The sequence below is a fragment of the Heloderma suspectum genome, chromosome 4 (assembly GCF_057233095.1).
Source record: "Heloderma suspectum isolate Gila_16-S chromosome 4, 16-S_ref, whole genome shotgun sequence".
Lineage (NCBI taxonomy): Eukaryota > Metazoa > Chordata > Lepidosauria > Squamata > Helodermatidae > Heloderma > Heloderma suspectum.
Window position 1 is genome coordinate 234,929,589 of NC_139461.1, and position 19,689 is coordinate 234,949,277.

The 19,689-nt window shown below is 44.0% G+C and overlaps 1 protein-coding gene across 10 annotated transcripts; it reads left to right on the top strand.

The window, feature by feature from the left end:
* The first annotated feature begins 27 nt into the window (after positions 1-27).
* On the top strand, positions 28-18,059 carry LOC146348257 (uncharacterized). 10 transcript variants are annotated; one of them, XR_014790577.1, is made up of 13 exons: positions 148-443; positions 1,041-1,207; positions 3,636-3,669; positions 5,569-5,729; positions 6,290-6,371; positions 8,421-8,601; positions 9,163-9,230; positions 9,376-9,452; positions 10,279-10,379; positions 11,439-11,533; positions 13,111-13,239; positions 14,249-14,499; positions 17,002-17,228. XR_014790577.1 is itself a non-coding variant. In XM_084852670.1 (12 exons), exons 2-12 carry the CDS (start codon positions 1,142-1,144, stop codon positions 14,383-14,385), a joined length of 1,131 nt encoding a protein of 376 aa, XP_084708796.1. In that variant the 5' UTR covers positions 28-443; position 1,141; the 3' UTR covers positions 14,386-18,037. The 10 variants fall into 10 exon arrangements, 8 of the variants coding, with proteins under 8 accessions (XP_084708796.1, XP_084708795.1, XP_084708800.1 ...); XM_084852670.1 differs by having other exon boundaries at positions 28-443; positions 1,141-1,207; positions 14,249-18,037; XM_084852669.1 differs by having other exon boundaries at positions 61-443; positions 14,249-17,228.
* The last annotated feature ends 1,630 nt before the right edge of the window (positions 18,060-19,689 follow it).

Sequence of the window (19,689 nt, forward strand, 5' to 3'; positions counted from 1 at the left end):
CCTCCCCCTCTGACGCCTCACGCTTTCGGTGGTGAAATGCCTGTTGGGAAATGTAGTCGCAGTAAGGTTCCTGCTCACGGTAATTGGTAGGCAGGATGGACTTTCCTCTCCAGAAGCCTCCGCGGCGGAGCGGAAGGCGGAACCTGCCCTCGGGCTTTTAGCGGTCTCCGGAGTGCGTGTTCGAATCTCCGCCGTGGAAAGGGCCAGGCTGCGGATGCGGGCAAGGCCGCCGCCGTATCTTTTCTTTCCTCTTCCTCCCTCAGGCTCTGCTTGCTTGGCGTCCTCCAGTCGGGATAGCCAGAGCCGCTATGGCGAGGAACCTGGGCGCCCACAGCCCCCGTAATGGAGAGAGGCTGACATAGTGTCTGTGTGAACCCTCCGAGCCAGAAGCACCGGCGAAGGTTGGGTGGGGTTCTGCGCTCCCTTATCATCAGAGAGATCGAGTGAGTGACTCCCTGTCGCAAAGCACTCAAGGACGTGTCTGTGCCCCAGTAATAATCCTATAGTAGGATAGGGTATGGCCACAACCCCTAAAAAAAAGGGGGGGATAGGGTCCATTGTTAGTCCTAATTAGAGTAGACCCGTTGAAATGAATGGGACTTAAGTTAACATTGGATATAACCCTATACTTATAGAAGAGGTACCTGCGCTCCCATTGCTCCTACAGATGGGGCCTGCTTGGGTGTCTCTGCCCATGTACATCGCTGAGAGAGTTTATAGACTTCTTGAACGGTTGTGTGCGTTTGGGGGCGGGGGGGGGCTCTTTGAAACATAGTCCTGATTCTGAGGGTAAAGGATGCTTGTGCGATGGAGCTGTGGCAGATGTGAGGTGGTGTATTCCCTTTAGAGACATTTTCTGTGCTGGGTGTTCCTTAGCTGCTTTGAAAAACAGCAACAACAACTTGTGGGCATTCTTTTCTGTGCAAGTACCTGAATTTTCAACTCTGTACTTCTTGGTGGTTGTTCCTTTTCCCTTGGCTGTGATGAGGGTCAGTACAGATCATGGAAGAAAACCAACATTTCTCCTGCTGCTTTTGCAGGCACTCTTCTCTCCTGCTGGGATTTCTTTCTAGCCAAGGATTCCTCCCAGGTTACAAATTGGCAGCCAGTGAATTGCTAAAAGCATCTTTTTGCCAACAGCATGGATTGGGACACACAGCTGAGCTCGATATTGACTGAAACAGACAGCAACATGGCCAAAATTAAGGCAAGTTCAGCTACCGAGCAACATATAGACTTGTGTCCCTCGCCCCGCTTCCAGTGTTGAGGAAAGGCCTTTAGTTGCTGAATAGGACTGTTAAAGATGCTGTTGATACATGTTCACATTAAAGGTCTGTTCTGTTAGGGCTATCAACAACTATCAATGTTGTTGATAGTTTCCAAGAATTAGGCTTTAGTGGTTTTTAAGAATCTGCTGAACTATTTGGTGCTGATTGTTAACAGTGACTACTAATTTTTATATAGTTCCTTCTGGAGTGAAAGCCAGGTAGGTTGAGAATATAGTAACGAGTAACGAGTGTAACGAGTCAGTAGTTCAGAGACTCAGTTCAATGAATAGGGAGATAATGTGGCAATCTTTTGGACAATGCATTGAATTCATATTTAAGGGCCTCCAAGAATAAATGGACTCCATCCTACTTATAATAATTGCATTCAAAACTGTAAAATGGTTACCATATCATCTAGTTTAACTGTGTTGTCTTTTTTTTTAAAAAAACATCTTTTTAGGCATTTTACCCCTGTAGACTTTGCTGAACTACTTAAGCTTTTCCCAGTTTGTGGCAAGACTCGGAGCGTGTAAGCCAAAACTGACTGCCATACTCAATACATTCCTATTCTGTCTTGATGGGGTTGCTTTGCAATGACATGGAATTGGGCTCCCTTCCTCATTCATGGTTGGCATGTGTATTGGCTTGAATAACCAGCATGATAAATGGCAAATAATTACCTTGTGGTCTCTGAAGCAGCTATTTCAGTCTGACCATAAACTCAAGCACAATCTGGACAAGACAAAGTGATGTTGTTAAGTTTGCTTCACTGAAATAGCTGGATGGAAGGAGGAAAAGGCCTTTTCTAGGTGGGCTTGTGCTCTCCGTGAAAGATCAGGCTTGTCACTTAGGGGTAATTCTGAACCTGGCCTTGTTCTTGTGATGGCTAACAGGTTTCAATAAATCCACTTGTCGTGCTCACCATGGTGAGTGGAGCGCTGCCTTCTGGTGAACGTGATGAGCAGTCAGCTATGCAGGGCTATACCAGAAGAACCCCTCCCTAGCTGTCCTTCTCTGGAGCAGGAATGGTGCAGGGAAGTTTGGATGCTGCTGCCTGAAGGTGCATGGCGCACCTCCATGCAGTAGCTCTCAACCAGCTGCTCTCCCTCTGACCTTTCTTGACGGGAAAGGTTGACAGAAAAGGGCATGTTGCACACCAGTGCTCAGGATGCCTCCAACCAGCATCATGCAACTGGCTGCTCTCCCATTGGCCTTTCTCTTTGGGCAAGGTGGGCAGGGGAGCGAGGTGTTGTGCAACACTGGTTGGAGGTATTTGGGGTGCCTCCAACCAGTGTTGCACAACCAGTCACTCTCCTGCTGGTCTTTCTGTTGGCAAAGACTGGGGGGTGGGGGGCTGGCATCTACAGTCTTTGGCTTGGCCAGCAGACCCCTATCTGTAGTCCAAAGTGCCTTTTACCAGCTAGTATGCTAGCTGTGCCCTCTGCTGGGAAATAAACCTAATCACTGTTATCCATGCCTGGGTGAACTCAAGTTAGACTATTGCAACTCTTTGTAAGTGGGGCTGCTCATGGAGATGGTTGGAAACTTGGACTGATGCAGAATGCCACTCTCTGACTTGTATTTTATGTGAGACTTATATTGAAACATGTATTACTGAATTGCTACTAATTCATGATACAGGTTTTAATCTATAAAGCCTTAAACAGTCTGGGACTGGGATATATGGGGAAAAGCCACATCCCCTATGAATTTTCCTGAAGTTAAAGATTTATGAGTGAAGCCCCGCCTCAAGCTCCATCTGATAAGGAGGCTAGACTTGTCTCCAGAAAGGAGCAGGGCTCCTTGGTTGCCATCCTGGAGCTTTGAAATTCGCTTCCAAGAACTGTTCGTTTGGCTCTCCCTCTCAAGGCATTCTGGAAACAGGTAAAAACAACCCCCCCCCCCGTTTTTTTTAATTCATTCTGCTTTTGGAAATTGGCCCTACTGTGTGGTTTTCTGCCATGAAACTGTTTAGTCTGTTTCTGTTTTTGCCTTAGTGATTTTGACTATTTTATACACCCCTTTAAGGGAGTGACAGCTAAAAAGCAGTTTTGAAATATTGTAAATAAAGGATATTGGAAATGTTGCTTTGGTCTTCATTCATCTGAGCTGTCAAGTGACAGTTAGTGTTATTGCTTGGAAAACATGGCATTTTGAGATCGTGCTCACTTGCTCCAGCTGTATATGTTACTGTTGCCTGCCCATTGAAAGTATAATAAGAGAGCATTTTGTATTGCCAGCTGCTCTCCAAGTGTTTGTCAGAACAAGCTAACTTGGATTTGATGCAATATGCATTCATGTGCTTCATGTTCCATTTCGCGTATTTGAAACTAGTTATAACTTAACTACATCTTGCTTCTGTTACAGCAGCGTCTGAACCCAGCCAGCAACTCTTCCAAAGGTAAGGATGATTGGTTGTATTGTGTATTTTTAAAGCACCTTCCGCAGAAGGGATGTCTCTTTAATGCCTTGCATTTCTGAGGTTTCAAGATTAGAAAATCTCTCTGGCTAGAGATCTGGTGGGACAGCTTTCTGCTTATTCAGGTGTGTGTAGACCCTGGGAGTCAACAATAGGGAAAGACCATGACCATCATGACCTGCTTCTGAGAACCGAATGGCATCATCTCACTGGCCACTGTTAGAACCTGAATGCCACGCTAGATACACCAGGGGTGGGGAACCTGTTGCCTTCCAACTGTTATTGAGCTATACCTCCCATCTCTGATCACTGCTCATTCTAGTTGGGGTTGATGGGAGTTGGAGCCCCACAACATCTGGAGGGCCACAGATTCACCGCCCCGATGGCAGACCTTGGCCTGGTTCAGGAAGGCACTTCTTAATGTTCAGTGAGCCTACTGAATGACCATGCCCCTGAATCTCACTCACATCTACCCCCTCTGTTTGCCCCCTTTTTCAACTGGAATGAGTTGTCACCCACCTCAAATGAGGTGAGGTGGGTAGCTACTAAGGAGAGGGCCTTTGTGGTGGTGGCGCTGCAGTTGTGGAATGCTCTCCCCAGAGAGGCTCACCTGACACCTACATTGTGGTCTTTTCGGCATGAGGTGAAGACTTTTTCATTTTCCTAGGATTTTTAGTTCTTCAGTTTGTTTTTAACTGTGTTGTGCTTTTAGATCTTTCCCTGTTGCTGGTTTTTACTCTGGTTTTATTCTGTTTCAACCTTTCAAAGGTTTTATATTATGTTTTATCATGTTTTATTTTAGTGTTTTAATTTTTTTGAATCACCCAGACGGCTTTGGCTATTGGGTGGTATAAAAATATAATAAATAAAACAAATATGAATTGTAGGCTTTGCTTTTAAAAAAAATGGAATGTAATCTCACTTCTATATCAGTTACCTATAAAAGAACTGAACAAATCCCTGCCTGCAGGCTCACAGGCTTTAAATCAAATGAAAACAGGAAAGGGGAAAATGTGTGCTAGTGGGAAAGGAATAAAAGAAGGAAAAAGTTAAAAGGTTACAATAATTAACCTTTGAGTGGGAAAGAGTCAACCTCAAGATAGAAGGAGATGGAAATGCAAGCAAGAATGAGTTTTTAATTTCTTACTGGTGGGACAAAAAGGAGGCTAGCTGAGTATTTAAAGGGGAAACGTTTCACACATAAGGGGCCAGATGAGAGAGAATACAAATGCACAAGAAAAAGCACAAAGAAGTGGGTTGAATGGAGACTGAGGAGACTAGAGGGAAAACAGTGTGGACAGATAAGAAGGGGAAAACTGAAGAGGTGTAAATGTTAAAAGTAGTAGTTTAGGCTATATAAAACAATAGTGAGTCTGTGCAGGGAAAAACACCAAGGTGTGACATGATTAAAGAGTGAAGAATGAAAAATTAAATTCAGAAGGTTGCTAATAGGTTTAAGTTGAGAGACAGGAACACCAATGAACAGAATATTTCAATAGTTACCACAGAGACAGAAAGGGCATCTGAATAAAAGTTTTAGTAAATTCACTAGATAAAAAAGGATGGATTTTAGAAATATTAGAGAACCAACAACCATTAAGTAAAGTGCTGATGTGAGCCAAAAAAGAGAGGATAATAATAAATGAAAAGGATCAAAGATGATGTTCACACTCTTAATTAGCTGAGAAGATTGATCTGACATCCAAGCGGATATAGCTGTGAGACTCTGGAAATATTAGTTAGAACAGAGGGAGGGATGAAAGGAACAGAAAGGTAGTTGGAGATAATCAATGCAACTGATCTTTGCATTGTATTAAGCCAATTCTAGATGGTTTCCATGCTTTGCAGATTGGCCAGTTTTGTTGCTTTCTGTCCCCACAGCTGATTTACTGCTGGACAGAATAAATACTGAGAGTGCTGTTCCAACTGAGCCACAGACTGGACCATCGCCCCTGCATTTCACATGTGAAGCTCACCCATGCTGTAGAATGGCCACTGAGGAGCTTTCAGCCATCAGCAAGCAACTGCATTCACAAGCCCAGGTAATCAACACTGCAGTGACATGCAGCCTCTCTGCTATGAGGTGGAGAAAGGGTTTGTTATCACAACTAGGTGCCTGCGCTCACTCTTTCCTCATAAACGTTTTTGTGAAGGGGGTGTCTGTACTTTGGAGATTTCAAAATTAATCAGTGGGAGAGTTATAAATGCAGCAAAACCATATGCAAAGTGTTGCGCATAAGAGAAGATAGTGTCATGAAATAGATAGTTGGACTTCAAGCGGATAGACCTGGGTTCCAACTCCCTGTTCAGCCATGAAGCTCACTTCATGACCTTGGACCGGTTGCTGTATCTCAGTTTAGCCTACCTCGTAGGATTGTTGTGAGGACAAAACAGAGGGAAATCCCATGAATGCCACCTGTTCTGAAATTCGAGTCAAGATGGGGTGGGGGTGCTCACAGAGGAATGATGCACAGTTTCAAACCAGTTCTTTGGTTTACCTTAGCTTTTTTGCCCTCTTACCTTTCAGCTGAAGGTTTTGAGAGCCCCTTGGTTAGGTGAAACTTACTGTTACCAGGTTTTTAGTTCTCATCTTCCTCATTAGGTCATAGATTCCCTCACTCTGGCAGTAAATCGGCTGAAACAGGAGAAGGAGCTGCAGCAGCAGAGTATCAGTCATCTAGAGGGTATGATTTACCTTGTTTGGCAATTGCTCTTCCATAGGTATCCTCATTTCTTGATTGTCTGGTGTCTTTGAAACAAAGATTTGCTTGTAAACCATAAAAAGACGAGTTTCTTTATTTAGAAGACTTGTACCCCACTTTTCCATTAAAATGCTTAAGGTGCTTAATAGCAACAGTTTAAGAAACCCGTAATGTAATGGGGAATCTGTAAATAAAACCTCAAACCAGGGACTTTAAAACATCAACAGTTTGGCAGGCAAAATGTCTTCCAAGAGAAAGGTCTTTGCAGCTGACAGAAGACTATCATCAAGGGAAACGAGGCAAGCCTCCCTCAAAACGGGAGTTCCATAGTCTAGGTGCAACTAGAGAGGAAGTGTCCCAGCCAAACCTAATTCATATGTTGGCAGGATGCAAAGGAGAGCCTCTTCAGATGCTAATGAGCAAGCGGGCTCATATGGAAGACGATCCTCTAGATATTCTGGTCCTAATCCATGTAGGGCTTTAAAGGTAATAACTAATAAACCAAACCAAAACCCAGTGAAGATTTTGAATATTCTCCCTTTCCTTCTCAAACACAGAATTGGCATGTCAGTACAACAGTTGGCTTCTTTCTTTGAATTCTCCGAACAACTTCTCTAGACCAGGCCTGCACAACAGAAGTCCTGTGGGTCAGTTGTGGCTCCCTGGGGGAATTCAAAGTATCTCCTGTTTACTGTCCTTCCTCACATCATTGTAGGAATGTCTATGACCTATGAAGGTCATAAAAAATAGAAGCTGGGTTGAGAGAAGGACTGCATCCCTATGTCTGCATTCCTCCTCTCCCTGAATTGAGAGGCACATAGTGGAATTGGTACCAGTTTTTTCTAGTCTGTTGTAGCTAGCCAGCCACACTGCACGGATTTCGACACTGGTGTGAATTGTTAGGAGAATGAAATGCTGGGAGAAGAAAAGCCTTGTTTGTAGTTGCCACTGAACTCTGTAAAGGGAAGTAGAAAAAAGGAGAGGAGGGAGGACAGTCATGGAGCAAAACCGACTGAAGGAAGAAAAAGGGAGAACTGAGAGATGAGGAGTCAGAGACCTATGCAAGTGCAGAGAGAAGAGAGGAGGAAGGGGGGATGCCCAGACTTGTGGAATGTTGAGAGGAGATACCTGAGATATGTTTAGACAGGGAACTGATGCCAGAATAGGGTTAATCAGAAAGGAGACTCTAAAAAAAACAATGTAAGAGCAGTTAAGATTAAAAGGGACTATAGGCTAGGCTTGCGGGGGGAGAGATGGGGTGGCTACAGGAAGTGGGATAAAGTAGGCTGTACCTGGGAATTCAGGGCCCTGAGAAAACTATGGATAGTGGAGACAAAATTAAAAAAGGAAGAGGCAAGGAAAAAGTAGGACTGGCGGCAAAGCTACACATGAGGCCTCTAGACAGGAGGGTCTGTGTACTGTTGGCAGGCAGGGGATTGTGGGTCAGGAAGCCTCAGAGCCATAGGGATGCCAGAGCTGGAGTCTAGACACTGTGGGGAAGCCAGTGTTGTGTGCTGGCTACCCTAAGAGGGCAGTAAGTACCAAAAAGCAGGGGATGGGATGCTGAATTAACATAAGGATTTGAACTAACCACCCACAGGTTTCTGTCTGTTTGTACTGTGTTTTCATATGTACCTTTGGATGCTGGGTGAATTTTCATAAATCCAAATACCCTCCTGCTTTTCTAATAACCCTGTGGAGGTGCCCTTATAGGCATGTAATACATCCTAATGTGCACTCCATATCCTAACAGGGTGCTCCATATGAAGAATGCTACCTCCGTATCTGGACTCCCGTCCTTCCTAGCTGAAGCCAGCCAGCAATCTCTGGGGGCTTCCTCATTCCCGGTGTCTCAGTTGGCTCTGTGGTACCCAAATAGAGACAAATAATTTCTGTAGTGGAGTTAATGGAGTGTCTTGCACCAATAACAAATTCACATCACCGCCGTATATCCTCACCTTTGTCTGTTGTAGCAGCCAAGGGGGGGTACTGTCGGCTAATATTTTCCTCCTGTCCTGCTTATTGCTGCAGAGGAGGTAGATCGACTGCAGCACAATTCACGTGGTGCCTTGGAATCGGTGCTGGGACTCAGGATGGAAGGGTTGAAGAGTGAACTCCGTAGCCTTCATCAGCAGGTGTTTCAGCAGTCAGATGGCGACTGCACTCCTGATTTGTTTTCCAGCCCTGGCATCAAGCAAGATGTGCTGGAGAGGTCAGCATTTGGGTTAGCAAGCAAAAGCAACTTGGCTTTATCCACAGTTGAGATTAGTGATGGATAGGGCAGTGTGGTGGTGGACAAAAAGCAATACATTTCCAGGTGCTATCTGCAACATGTGATTGATGTAATAAGGTTGGGGTCATAGTATGTAATTCAGAGTTTAAGCACAATTTCAAAGGCTTGAATATACTTTGGCATCTGCTAAGTCCCTTGAATGGGGTTGTTCTGTTGGGGAGAGTTAGGTTTTTTTTTTCCTAATAGCCTCTTGCTTATAGAAAATCATGTTACCTACCTGGCTCCCCACAGACTAAAATTAGTGAACCTACCCCTTCCACCTATTTCTAACTTATAGAGATCCAGCTAGATAGTATTGTTGATCTCTAGTCTACCATCTCTCTACACATCAGAATGGCAAAGGGCTAGTTTGCTACATTTCAAACAGTATTCATAATAACTTAAAACATTCACTGAATTTCTAAGGGGCTTTGCAGTTGGTCCAGGGAAGTGATCCCTGTTGTCTTGGTGCTGATGCTCCTGCTTTCATCCTTATTCCAGCAAGAAAGTCCTGTGGCAAGAGTACGAGTGCATCAGAAGAGAGTTAGAGCAGCTGAAACACAAACTTGGCGAGTACTGCTTGATGCTCCTGCTCCCCTAGCCTCTGTACTGTAAAAACTATTAGGGTAAAGACTGCTTGCCCTGTGGGCCTGGTAGGGAAGAGGGGAGGATGCCTGCAGCTGAGAAAATGATATGGCTTATTGCATCTTTTAGATCGACAAGAGGAAGATCTGTTCAATCAAGTGTCTGCAACCCATGAGATTAAGAGGACTCAAAGTCAATACTGTAAGGTATGAAGTTGAGAACTTTGCTTCTTGCTACCCAATATGTTCATGCCAATGGTGTTAGGACCAGCATTGAAGATAGAGGGGGATGCAGCCCTTACCCGAGGTGCTGATAATCTGTATTAGACAGAGAAGAGAGTTGGAGATGATGTGCAAGTGACTAGTGAGCTACAAGCTAGGTGATTCTCACAGATAAGTGGTTCAGAAAGTAGTGGCCCATCCTCTGTTCCACTTGCCCAAATGCCCTTCCTCCCCTGATGATGGTTCCTCTAACTATGGAAAGAGTGATGCATTATAGCAGCTGTTAGTCTTGGTGCACATTCTGTTCTTCTGGCCTGAACAGCAGAAGAGTGCAGAGAGGTGAGGTGCTGGGACACCAGAGCTGCTGGGAGGTGGGCGCATGCATTCACCAGAGCAGTTCTGCGTTTCTTCAACTGCCTAAATAATGTGTAATGCACATTTAATGCACACTAAATAGTGTGCTGCCAGAGCACTTGTGGCCTCCTGTTAGGGCTGGAATATAGCCATTATAATGCTGTGCTGTGTTTCCCTGGCCTGGGAAATGTAGCATAGTTCCATGTCAGTGGGAGTGTGGATACAAATAGTGTTTGCTATTTCACTTTTGTGTCTGGGCACTTGCTAATCTCTGCAGGGGCGTACATGACAGGGAAGCAGTATGGCTGTACTTAAAAAGAACAAAACCCAAACCAGATAAACTCCCTTCTTGCTTATATGATTTTATGGGAATGTGCTGATTTTGTCTTTAAAAACAAATTCAAACAAACACTTAGATTTAAAACCACAGTTGTCCCATGTTCTTTCTTGTTCCCAGATGCTAGAAGATCTGATGAACACCCACAAAACTCAGACTCGGGATTTGGATAAAGCTAGGAATGAGACCCAGAGCACCCAGCAGGAACTCAGCCACGTCAAGTAGGGAAATGCGTGAGGCGTCATATGTGCTGCAGTGGGCATGTGTGCAAGTGGCTCGGCAGGACTGAGATGTGCATGATTGCTAGATTAGAATTACTGTTCTTATTCAGAGGAAGGCGTGGTGGTGGATGGGGAAGAACCCAGCTTTGTGGCTAGAGGCAACTATCTGCCAGAGGCACCCTATTCACAGTGTTTGCCAAAAGAGGCAAAGATCAGGCAGAGACCTTCCTGTGAAGGTGCTGTATGAGGTTGACCTTTTTTGCTGTTATCACACCTGCTCAATGAATGTTATGACCTTGCTGCTGTTTAGAGAGGGATGACTAGTAAAATGAATTGCCTGCTTGCAACTCCTCACAGACATGCCCCTTCAGATTCCTGCTGCCTCCACTTCTCCACTCTTTCCAGGCTCTGCCCATTTTAATTGTAATGAAGCAGATGCTTTCTTCCCCTGTTCTGTTTTGTGCCCTTTGCTTTTAACCACAGGATACCTGGGTCTCATAAATAGATATGCTGAATGGCACAGTACTTGTCTGTGTCCTAGAATGCATCTCTTAGGGATGAAAGAGCCTTCTGTTCCAGCAATTATCATCACCTAGGTTCACAAAACCTATAGTAAGTCAGTCTCATAATATTGGTTTGAATCTCCAGGAACAGATACTGTTGTTCACCTCCGTAGCTCCTTTTGTGTTTCTCTCAAATCCATAAATGATTCTAAGTGAGCAACACCAGAGAAACGTATGTGCTGTGGCACAATTCTGGCATTAAATCTGTTCTTCCAATAAGTCCAGCTTTCCTGTCACTGTAGTCAATCATGGCTTGCTTTCCATTAGTTCTTCAGTCACCGTACTGTTGATTATTTCACTGTCTACAGGCACTTTAGGACATTAATTACCCCCCTTTCTTGTGCTTTGCATAATTGAATTGCACAGAGCTGTTCTGAACTTAACAATCTAAATCTCAGATTGTCTGCTGTGCAAGAATTTGTGTTTCATCTTACATGTATTCCTTCCCTTGGAACTAATTGCTACTATGTGTTTTTATTTGATGGTTTTTAATTAGATCTGCGGTTACTGACCTAAAAGAACAAGTGAAAAGTCTCCACTTGGAGGACAAGCTGAATGTTCTGTCATTTAAGGAAGAGCGCATTCATATGAGTAAGTACTGATTCTTTCTTTCTTTACTGTACTTGTAAACCAGCCAGTAACCAAAGTTCTTGGGGCTGTGTACAATACATTAAAAATATAAAATACAAATATCAAAACAAAGGTAAGAATAGGTCAGAATAAAACAAGCAGCAAAGAATAAATCATATCAGCACATAAAACCAAATTAAAACCAGCAGCAGACTAAAATATTAAAACCTCTAAAAAACAGTTCTTAAAATGCCTGGGAGAATAAAAAAAAAGTCTTCAGCTGGAGCCAGAAAGACCATAATGTAGGCGCCAAGTGAGCCTCTCTGGGGAGAGTATTTCACAAACAGCACCACCACTGAAAAGGCCGTCTCTCTTTGTAGCCACCTGCTTCACCTCATTTGGTGGGGGACCTGGTGATCTAAGCATCTGGGTAGGTAAATATGACAGATGTTTCTTTAGGTAACACAGTCCCAAGCCATTTAGGGCTTTAAAGGTTAAAATCAGCACTTTGAATTGGGCCTAGAAATAGACTGGCAGTCAGTTCAGATGGAGAAGCACTGGCATATGATGACATTGGCCAGTCCCAGTTAACACTATATGGACCTAATCTCTGATTAAGAAAAGGGCTGCACATGGTCACATGTTAAGTGTGACAATATTGTTAGTTTTGACGCAAGTCCGTGGACTGGGCAGCTGCTGTCAAACTCTTAATATTTCCTATAAAATAAACACTATATGAAAGGGTGCTTGCTTTTTGCCCCACAGATTATCTTTGTGTAGAAAAACACAACACTGCATGTAAAATAGCCCTCAGCTTGCTAGTGCTGGTTCACTAGAACCTTTTTGGCTGATCCTACTGTACCATCACTCTGGCTTCTCCTTCCCTTCAACTTGGGAGAATATTCTGGGAATAATTATGTTCAGATAAGTGCTTCACATTACTTCATGTCTCCATTTTCATATTATGTAGTTAACACACATGACAGAGCAGGGTTGAGGAAACTTTCAGCCTGAGGGACAAATTTCAATTCCAGAGAAGCTCTCCGGGGCTGCATTCCACTGGTGGGTGGAGCCAAAGGCAAAAGGGGAAGGGCCAAAAAACCCCAAAATACCAGCAGCTTTTAGCTTAAAGCTCTTCGTGCCAGTAACTAAGCCTTAGGAGAGGCATTCCAACCGTTTAGAATGGGGAAAAAACTGCACAAAATCTGGAAACCACCAAATGATTGGTGGTTGAGGGGAAAAGTGGGTGGGGCCAGTGCAAGGGAACATGGTCACCTGGGGCAGCCTGGATTTGGGCCCCTGGACTGTGGTTCCCCATCCCTGTGTTAGAGGATGTGTCCAAGGCATGCTCACCAAGAACATATAGAAGAGGAGCCTCTGTCTGTCTTTTTTAATGTTTAAGGAAACAATAAAAATTGTAATTACAGTATGCTTGTATTGTTCATAGAACCTCCTACTCGATCATCAATCAGGGCTTCAGACAGTAAAAGGGCAGCTTTTCAGTTGTTTACTAATGGTAAACATTTATTTTGGAAACTGAGCCCAGAATTGCTGTGAGCTGCTGTTCTTCCTAATCTGTTTGGGTGTTTGTCTCCTAGAAAAAACCAAAGAATTGTTGCATGAAGATGCCTTGTTCTTTCTCAGTGATGATTCAGTCTCTGAGTTCAGTCTCACAGATGTCAGCTCGGATGAACTCTTCAGCGAACCAGAGATTGCACAACTTGCTGGTGAGCCCAGGTGTAACCAGCACACTCTGAAATATTTATTGAAACCATTACTTGGTAGCTTCTCTAGGGCCACAAGGTTTCTCTACATTTTTAATTGAGTTTTTATTTTGAATTATGAAATCTATGATTATGACTAGCCAGGAAGAGGAAGGGGCTGGTACTGAAAAGGCTTCTCTGAAATGTTTACTTTTCTTTTTTCCTGGAACTTCAAGGCCTGTATTGTGTCACTCTGATGAACCCCCATTTTGGAGGATAAAGGGATTAACATTATCTTCAGGGGAATTCATGCCCTATTTCATTAAGATGCTTAAAATTCTCGTGAACAGGGCCTGGCGGCTGAGTCTCTCAAACCTCTTTGCATTTTGCTTTTTTTCTGCACTAATGCTGATGACTCTGTCTTTCCTAAGGAAGCTGCTGCAATTCAACTTCTGTGTTGATCTGTTTTGGGACCCTCAAGATGTGTTCAGAACGTTTCCTAAAGCTATAGCCCTCTGCAACTTCATTGGCTCTGTTTGCCCAGAGTTCTTGTAGTTTAGCGGCAAGAGTGTTGGACTAGGAGCTGGGAGATCCGGGTTCTAGTCCCCACTTGGCTATGGAAGCTCACTGGGTGACTTTGGGCCAGTCACAGACTCTCAGCCCAACCCACCTCACAGGGTTGTTGTTGTGAGGATAAAATGGAGAGGAGGAGGATAATGTAAGCCGCCTTGGGTTCCTTTGCAAGAGGAAAAAAGGCAGGATATAAATGCAATAAATAAATAAATAAAATGAGCCGAATAAACTCTTGCATTTTTAGGGGAAACTAATTACTCAATAGCTGAATGCCTGCAGGCGCTCCTGAAAGTTGACAGATGTGTCTTGTCTGACATTACTTGTAATAAACAGTGAAGGGCACCTTGCCGGTATATTGACTGTGTTGACTTCAGGAGGTGATGGTTGGACACCGTGGTGGTGGTTGTGTCCAATCAGGGGGTCAGAGGAGTGGGCTAACTACTCTGTCTTGTACTTGTAGATGACAAGATTTCCATACCAAGCTTGGAGCTGGAGGAGAGTACCCCTGGAGGGGCAACTGGTGGCATGCTGGCGAGAGCAGAGCTCAGCAGTGAGTTGTCCACCAGTCTGCCTGAGCTCAACCTGAGTGACCTTTAAAGCCTCACTGAAGGACTGCCTCATTCTTTCTAATGAGGAAACAAATTAAAGAGGAGAAACATATGGACTGCTCTTCTGCATGCTGAGCTGCTTTTTGTACAGATTCAAAATGAGGTAGGAGGGAAGGTGTTACCTCAGCTTGTGACCTGTGTGATGTTAGCACGTGAAAGTATGATGTGCCAGCCTGAAACTATTCAAGAGGACTGTGTATGTCTTATTCAGAGGCTTCCAACATATCTTTCTGGGAAGGAGCAGTTGTACGCTAATCCCTGTGTGTAGTGGAACATATCAGCTTCCTTCCAGGAGCTGGTCATTCCCAACTCTCAAAATGTTTAATTAGTCTGTAACCCAATATTGAGGCTGAGCTGCAAGACAAAACACTCTGGAAATTAATCCAGCTTAAACTACATTCTGTTAGTCTGTTCCACTCCACCTATCCACACAAGAACATCTGGTTGTCCTGTTTCAGCACTTCTAAGGTAAAACCAGATGTGAAGGGAACACTCCACTGAGGAAGAGAGGAACATATAATGGGTTGTATCCAGCGTTAGTCCTACTTAAAGTAGACCTATTGAAATTAATGGTGCTTAAGTTGTACTTGCATTGGATACAACCAATTGTGTTGCCCTTATTGAGCCAGTAATTGGTTTTCTACTAGCAGTTGACCAGGACAGGCTTGCTGTGATTGGATGAATGTTACAGCCTCGGGGGTGGGGGTCAGGGAGACATGGTAACATGTCCATAGGTTGGGCTCTATCTGGGAACAGGAGGGGATATCTGAGAAATGCTGTGTTTTCCTAGCTTGTTTTCTTGCCTGCTGCTGCTGCTTGAATAGGGGTGAACTATGGTCTCTAGTGCCAGATACAGGCCTGTTTGCCTGAGTGATAGTGTGGTTAAGGTTTGTGGATTTTGGATTAGGTGGGAAAGAAAGTAAAATATAGCTCAATGCAATAATCAGTGTCCTTTGAATCTGGCCTTAGATCCTTTCAGTGAATGGCAGAGGTAGGAACCCAAGAGTCTGCTTGCCATCTTGGTTTTATTAAAAGGTCTTAGGGCCACTGAATAAGCAGGCTATGGATAGGTTTTCAACCAAGCTAGAAGCTCAGGTAGAATGAGACCCATCAACCATTTATTAGCCAAGATGGTCAAATATAGCAACAAACTACGTATTATAGGTAATGCATCTAGTGAAGTCCTGATTTTTATTTTTTGAAAAGCAGCTGCGGGACATGGCAGTTTTGAGCAGAGGCATGTTGAGGCAAGAAGCTGCTTAATTATTTCCCTACCAGCAAATTTGAAGTAAAAAAAAAAAGATCCCCTAGCTGCTTTTACCCCACTTAGGGTTCTAGATGCTGGAAATAGTATCTAGAAGCCCATAGCTGGCAATATTAAATGGAAAAGCAACTAATGGGGGTGGGGAGACATTAAGCATCCACCACTCTGCTCAGACTTGCATCCTCCTTTGCATTAAAGTCAAAGGCTGGGTTCACACAACATGACAAACACATACTCAAGGCTGGGTGTGGGTTATTGTTGAACCATGGGTTGTTTTGTGTGAACCCAGCTGTGCTAACAAACCATGGTTTGTTAACCATGATAACCCATGAAGAGAAGCCATGGTTTGTTGTTGGGTTGTGTAATGTGGCTCGTTTGTGGTTAACAAACTCACACTCAACCCATATTCAATCCTGAGTATGGGTTGCCGTGGTGTGTAAACCCAGCCATTGTTTCATTGTATGCATTTACACATCAAGTGTAATTTGCCGTATATTTTCATGGATGGGGAGTGACTAACCTGTTGCTGGGGCCTAACTGCAGCCTTAAGCGCATCAGGATAATAGTCCAGCAGGGAAGCGCTTTTCTCCCCAGTGTTTAAATTGACTGTTGGCTTGGTCTTCTCTCTGTGGTAAATAGGATTCCCATTGTATCCCATAGCAGTGGAAAAGAACAGTTGGTAAATAAACTAGTTGAGCAGGGGCTGTGCTGTGTATTTTGCTGCCCTAGAATTCTTAGTTACAAAGAAGGTGTCCAGGTCTGGACTTGGTGATTCCTTCTTATTAAAAACTGGAATTAACGACAGGCCTGGGAGACCAGCTGAGTGTAAAACCCTTTCCTGTACACTGCCTCTAAAACACCTAGGCTGGGGCTGGCAAGAGACAAGATAACACTAAGTTAGAATTGCAGCTGTTTTGACTGCTTCTTTTTCCCTTGCCAAGGCCTAAATGGGAAGCACAGACCTATTAAAATTGACATGGAGTCCCCAATCTTACTTTGGATAATGTATGGGCACCTAGAGTTCTTGTGTGTGACACATCAACACATTGAACAAAGTTGCATCTCCCGCTCCCGCTCCCCCCTAACCAGCTAGGGAAACCTGTGTTAAAAGGAGGAATCCCTCCAAGAATGGCCTGCAGGAGGGAGCATGTCCAATTTCAGGGTGAAAGCACTTCAGAAAGAAAAAGGATTAAAGGCGGGGGGAAGAAAGGGAGGGGAGTTAGCCCACAGGGGATTAAATCAACAGATGCTCCATTATAGTTCAAAGAGTGCTGGCAAGCAATGGTTGCTCCTAGAGCTTATTAGTTCTGGGCTGCTCATAACACACTGTCTTGTTTTTAGGGCTGGGGAAGTGCAGGCTGGGAAGTCGTAATTCATGACCTCTGGACAGAACAGTTTGTCACAACTGAATGTAACTGACTGTATTTCTGGGATAAATCCAGTGTTTGACTTTGGAACATTGCTCCGTTCTAGAGCTGATCAACATTTGTTTTGGTTTTTTTGCTGGAATATAAGCTTTTTGATAAATGGGAAGGGGCTGAGGAGAAATATATAAAAATGTGGTAACCAAATTCCTCTTGTATTTTGAGTCTGTTCTGATTTAGTCCACCCTGTGATCAGCCACTGCAGGGAGTATTCATACTTCCAGAAGTAGTCCTAGATGATATCTCTGCTACCTTCAGAGGCAGCAGAACTTCTACCATGCTGTAAAGGCAATGTGACTACTTATTGCAAGACAAAGTAGTACTCTTTAGCCCAGCATCTTAGAATGAATCAAGACAGAGGAGACATTCTGGCTGTTCAGGATGGAGCAACAGCATAGGGGTGATGTCTTTCTGGGAGCTTGCTCATGCACATGCTTTTTCTCTTACTCACTGTTGCCCCAAACCTTAGTTATAGCCTGTAAGTGCAGCCTTCTGTTAATTTGAAGAGAGAAATACAATGTGATGGTAGCTTGGCCTCTGAGCTGAGCTATTATACTGCTGAAACAAGATCACTGCTGTTAAAGGGACAAACACAGGGTCATTGGAGAATTTGACTAGAAGCAGTGCCCCCCTAATACTCAAGGAGCAAGCAATACTAAACAATTTGAACAGGTTAACTCTAAAAGGGCTGGCCAAGGGAAGTCTGAAAAGCACATCTGAATTTCTCTTACCTGCTTTAGGGAAAACAAAATAAGGTGAAAGCTGATAAGGTTCATGGATACAGCAGGCAGATTTCTCACTTGTTTAAAACCTTTCATTACTGAGAGGGAGGGGGGAATTGAGCTTTCCATGTGGCTAGTTAACTTTTAATCATATCTAAAAATAACACTCAGATTTGAGTATGTATTGGCTTGAAATAAAACCCTGTGGCTGCTGCTATTAAGTGATGTCATAATAATAACCAGCCTAGATTCCAGTGCTTTGGCTTGCTGTGATTTGAGTGTGAACCACAGAACAGTAACAGAATCTGGGCTTTTTAGAGTATTCTCTACAATTGTATTCTCCCCTAGGCATAACAGTATGCTGCCCTCAAATTTACCTTCTTAAGACTTTTGTGAACAACTTCTTAGTCTGATGCAAATGCCTTTGTAAACTTCACATTTTACTTCTGGAGAGCAACATTTCAGTGGCTCCCAGGATAAACACCACTTTTAATTTGGCTTCCTGTAAACACAGCCAGCTTGATTACACAAGCAGGGCAAGTAGCTGCTTGGGGTGGTGACAGCTGCAGGGATAATAAAGAAATGGTGCACTATCTAAGAGGCGTGATCCGGGATCCCTTGCAATACGATGGGAGATGCTAGGGCAAAAAACTTGGATTACTCAGGGTAGTCACTTGGCTTAAGAAAATGTCTCTGGATAGCCCTGCCTGTACACTGATTCAGTCTTCCTCAACCTGGTGCCTTCCAGAAGTATTGGACTACAACTCCAGCCAGCACGTGTGAATCTAGAAATGTCATATATAATGCCCTGGCTGGCTGGGAGATGCTAAGAGTTGTAGTTCAACACATCTGGAGGGCAGCAGGTTGGGGAAGGTTGCACTAATTGCGTGGTAATCACTTTAAGCCCCGCGACAGCTGATGAGGACTACTTCACACATGTAATGGCAAACTTTTGCTGCCCTGTGTATAAATCATGAGCCATAGCTCTCCTGGTTCCCTGCTGCATGTACCTGAATAATGCCTGCAGCAAATTCCTTACTTAATGACCAGGTTCAGGTGTCATAACCACCCATGAATAAAATACCAGGGGTTGTTGAAAAGATCAGCAGGAGTGAACATGTGTGCTAATTCCCAGTTTAACCATGGATTCCAATTCTGTGTTGCCTGTGCCCCAGCAGCTCGAGTTCCAGGTTTGGACATCATGATAAACAACCTTGTTTATCTCAGAAGGGGCGGGGAGGCAGGAACTAGCACACACATCCTCTCCCACTCGTCTTCAGTAACCCATGGTTGCTAACTCTGCAAACTGGGCCATTATATATGGCATTTCTAGATGCACACATATAAGATGTAGAATGGAAGGGGGCCCTTCAAAGCAAATGTGTAACCAGAGCTTTGAGGTAGCCATAATTAGCCTTGTGTCTTTTCTTTCTTTTTTGCCCTTCCTTTAAGGGGCACATAGTTCTCACCACCACTGCCTCTCCAGTTTTACTCTCACAGTAACCCTTCAAGATGTGCTGGGCTTGAAGAGTGTAACTGGGCCCAAGGTCACAGTGCAGAGATCTGAACCAAGGGCTCCCTAGTCCTAATCCAGTACTAGTCTAACTGCTACAGCATGCTGGTTTTTGTTGATGGAACTACTATGCCCTCCACGTGAACTAATTCCGCTTGCATTGCTGTAGCTAGCTCAGAATAATTAAAGAGTAGGTTTCCTGATAGGTTTCCTCTCCCTCACCTCATAGTATATAAGTTACTTTCCAAACAAAGCTCTCCAAAAACATTTGAGGGCCAGGGATTGCTTTGAGAAAGCAAGTTCCAGTTCTGGCTGGTTTTGTTACCTCCATTTTCTGTATAAATATGCCCACTGTTGCTTTACAACAAGA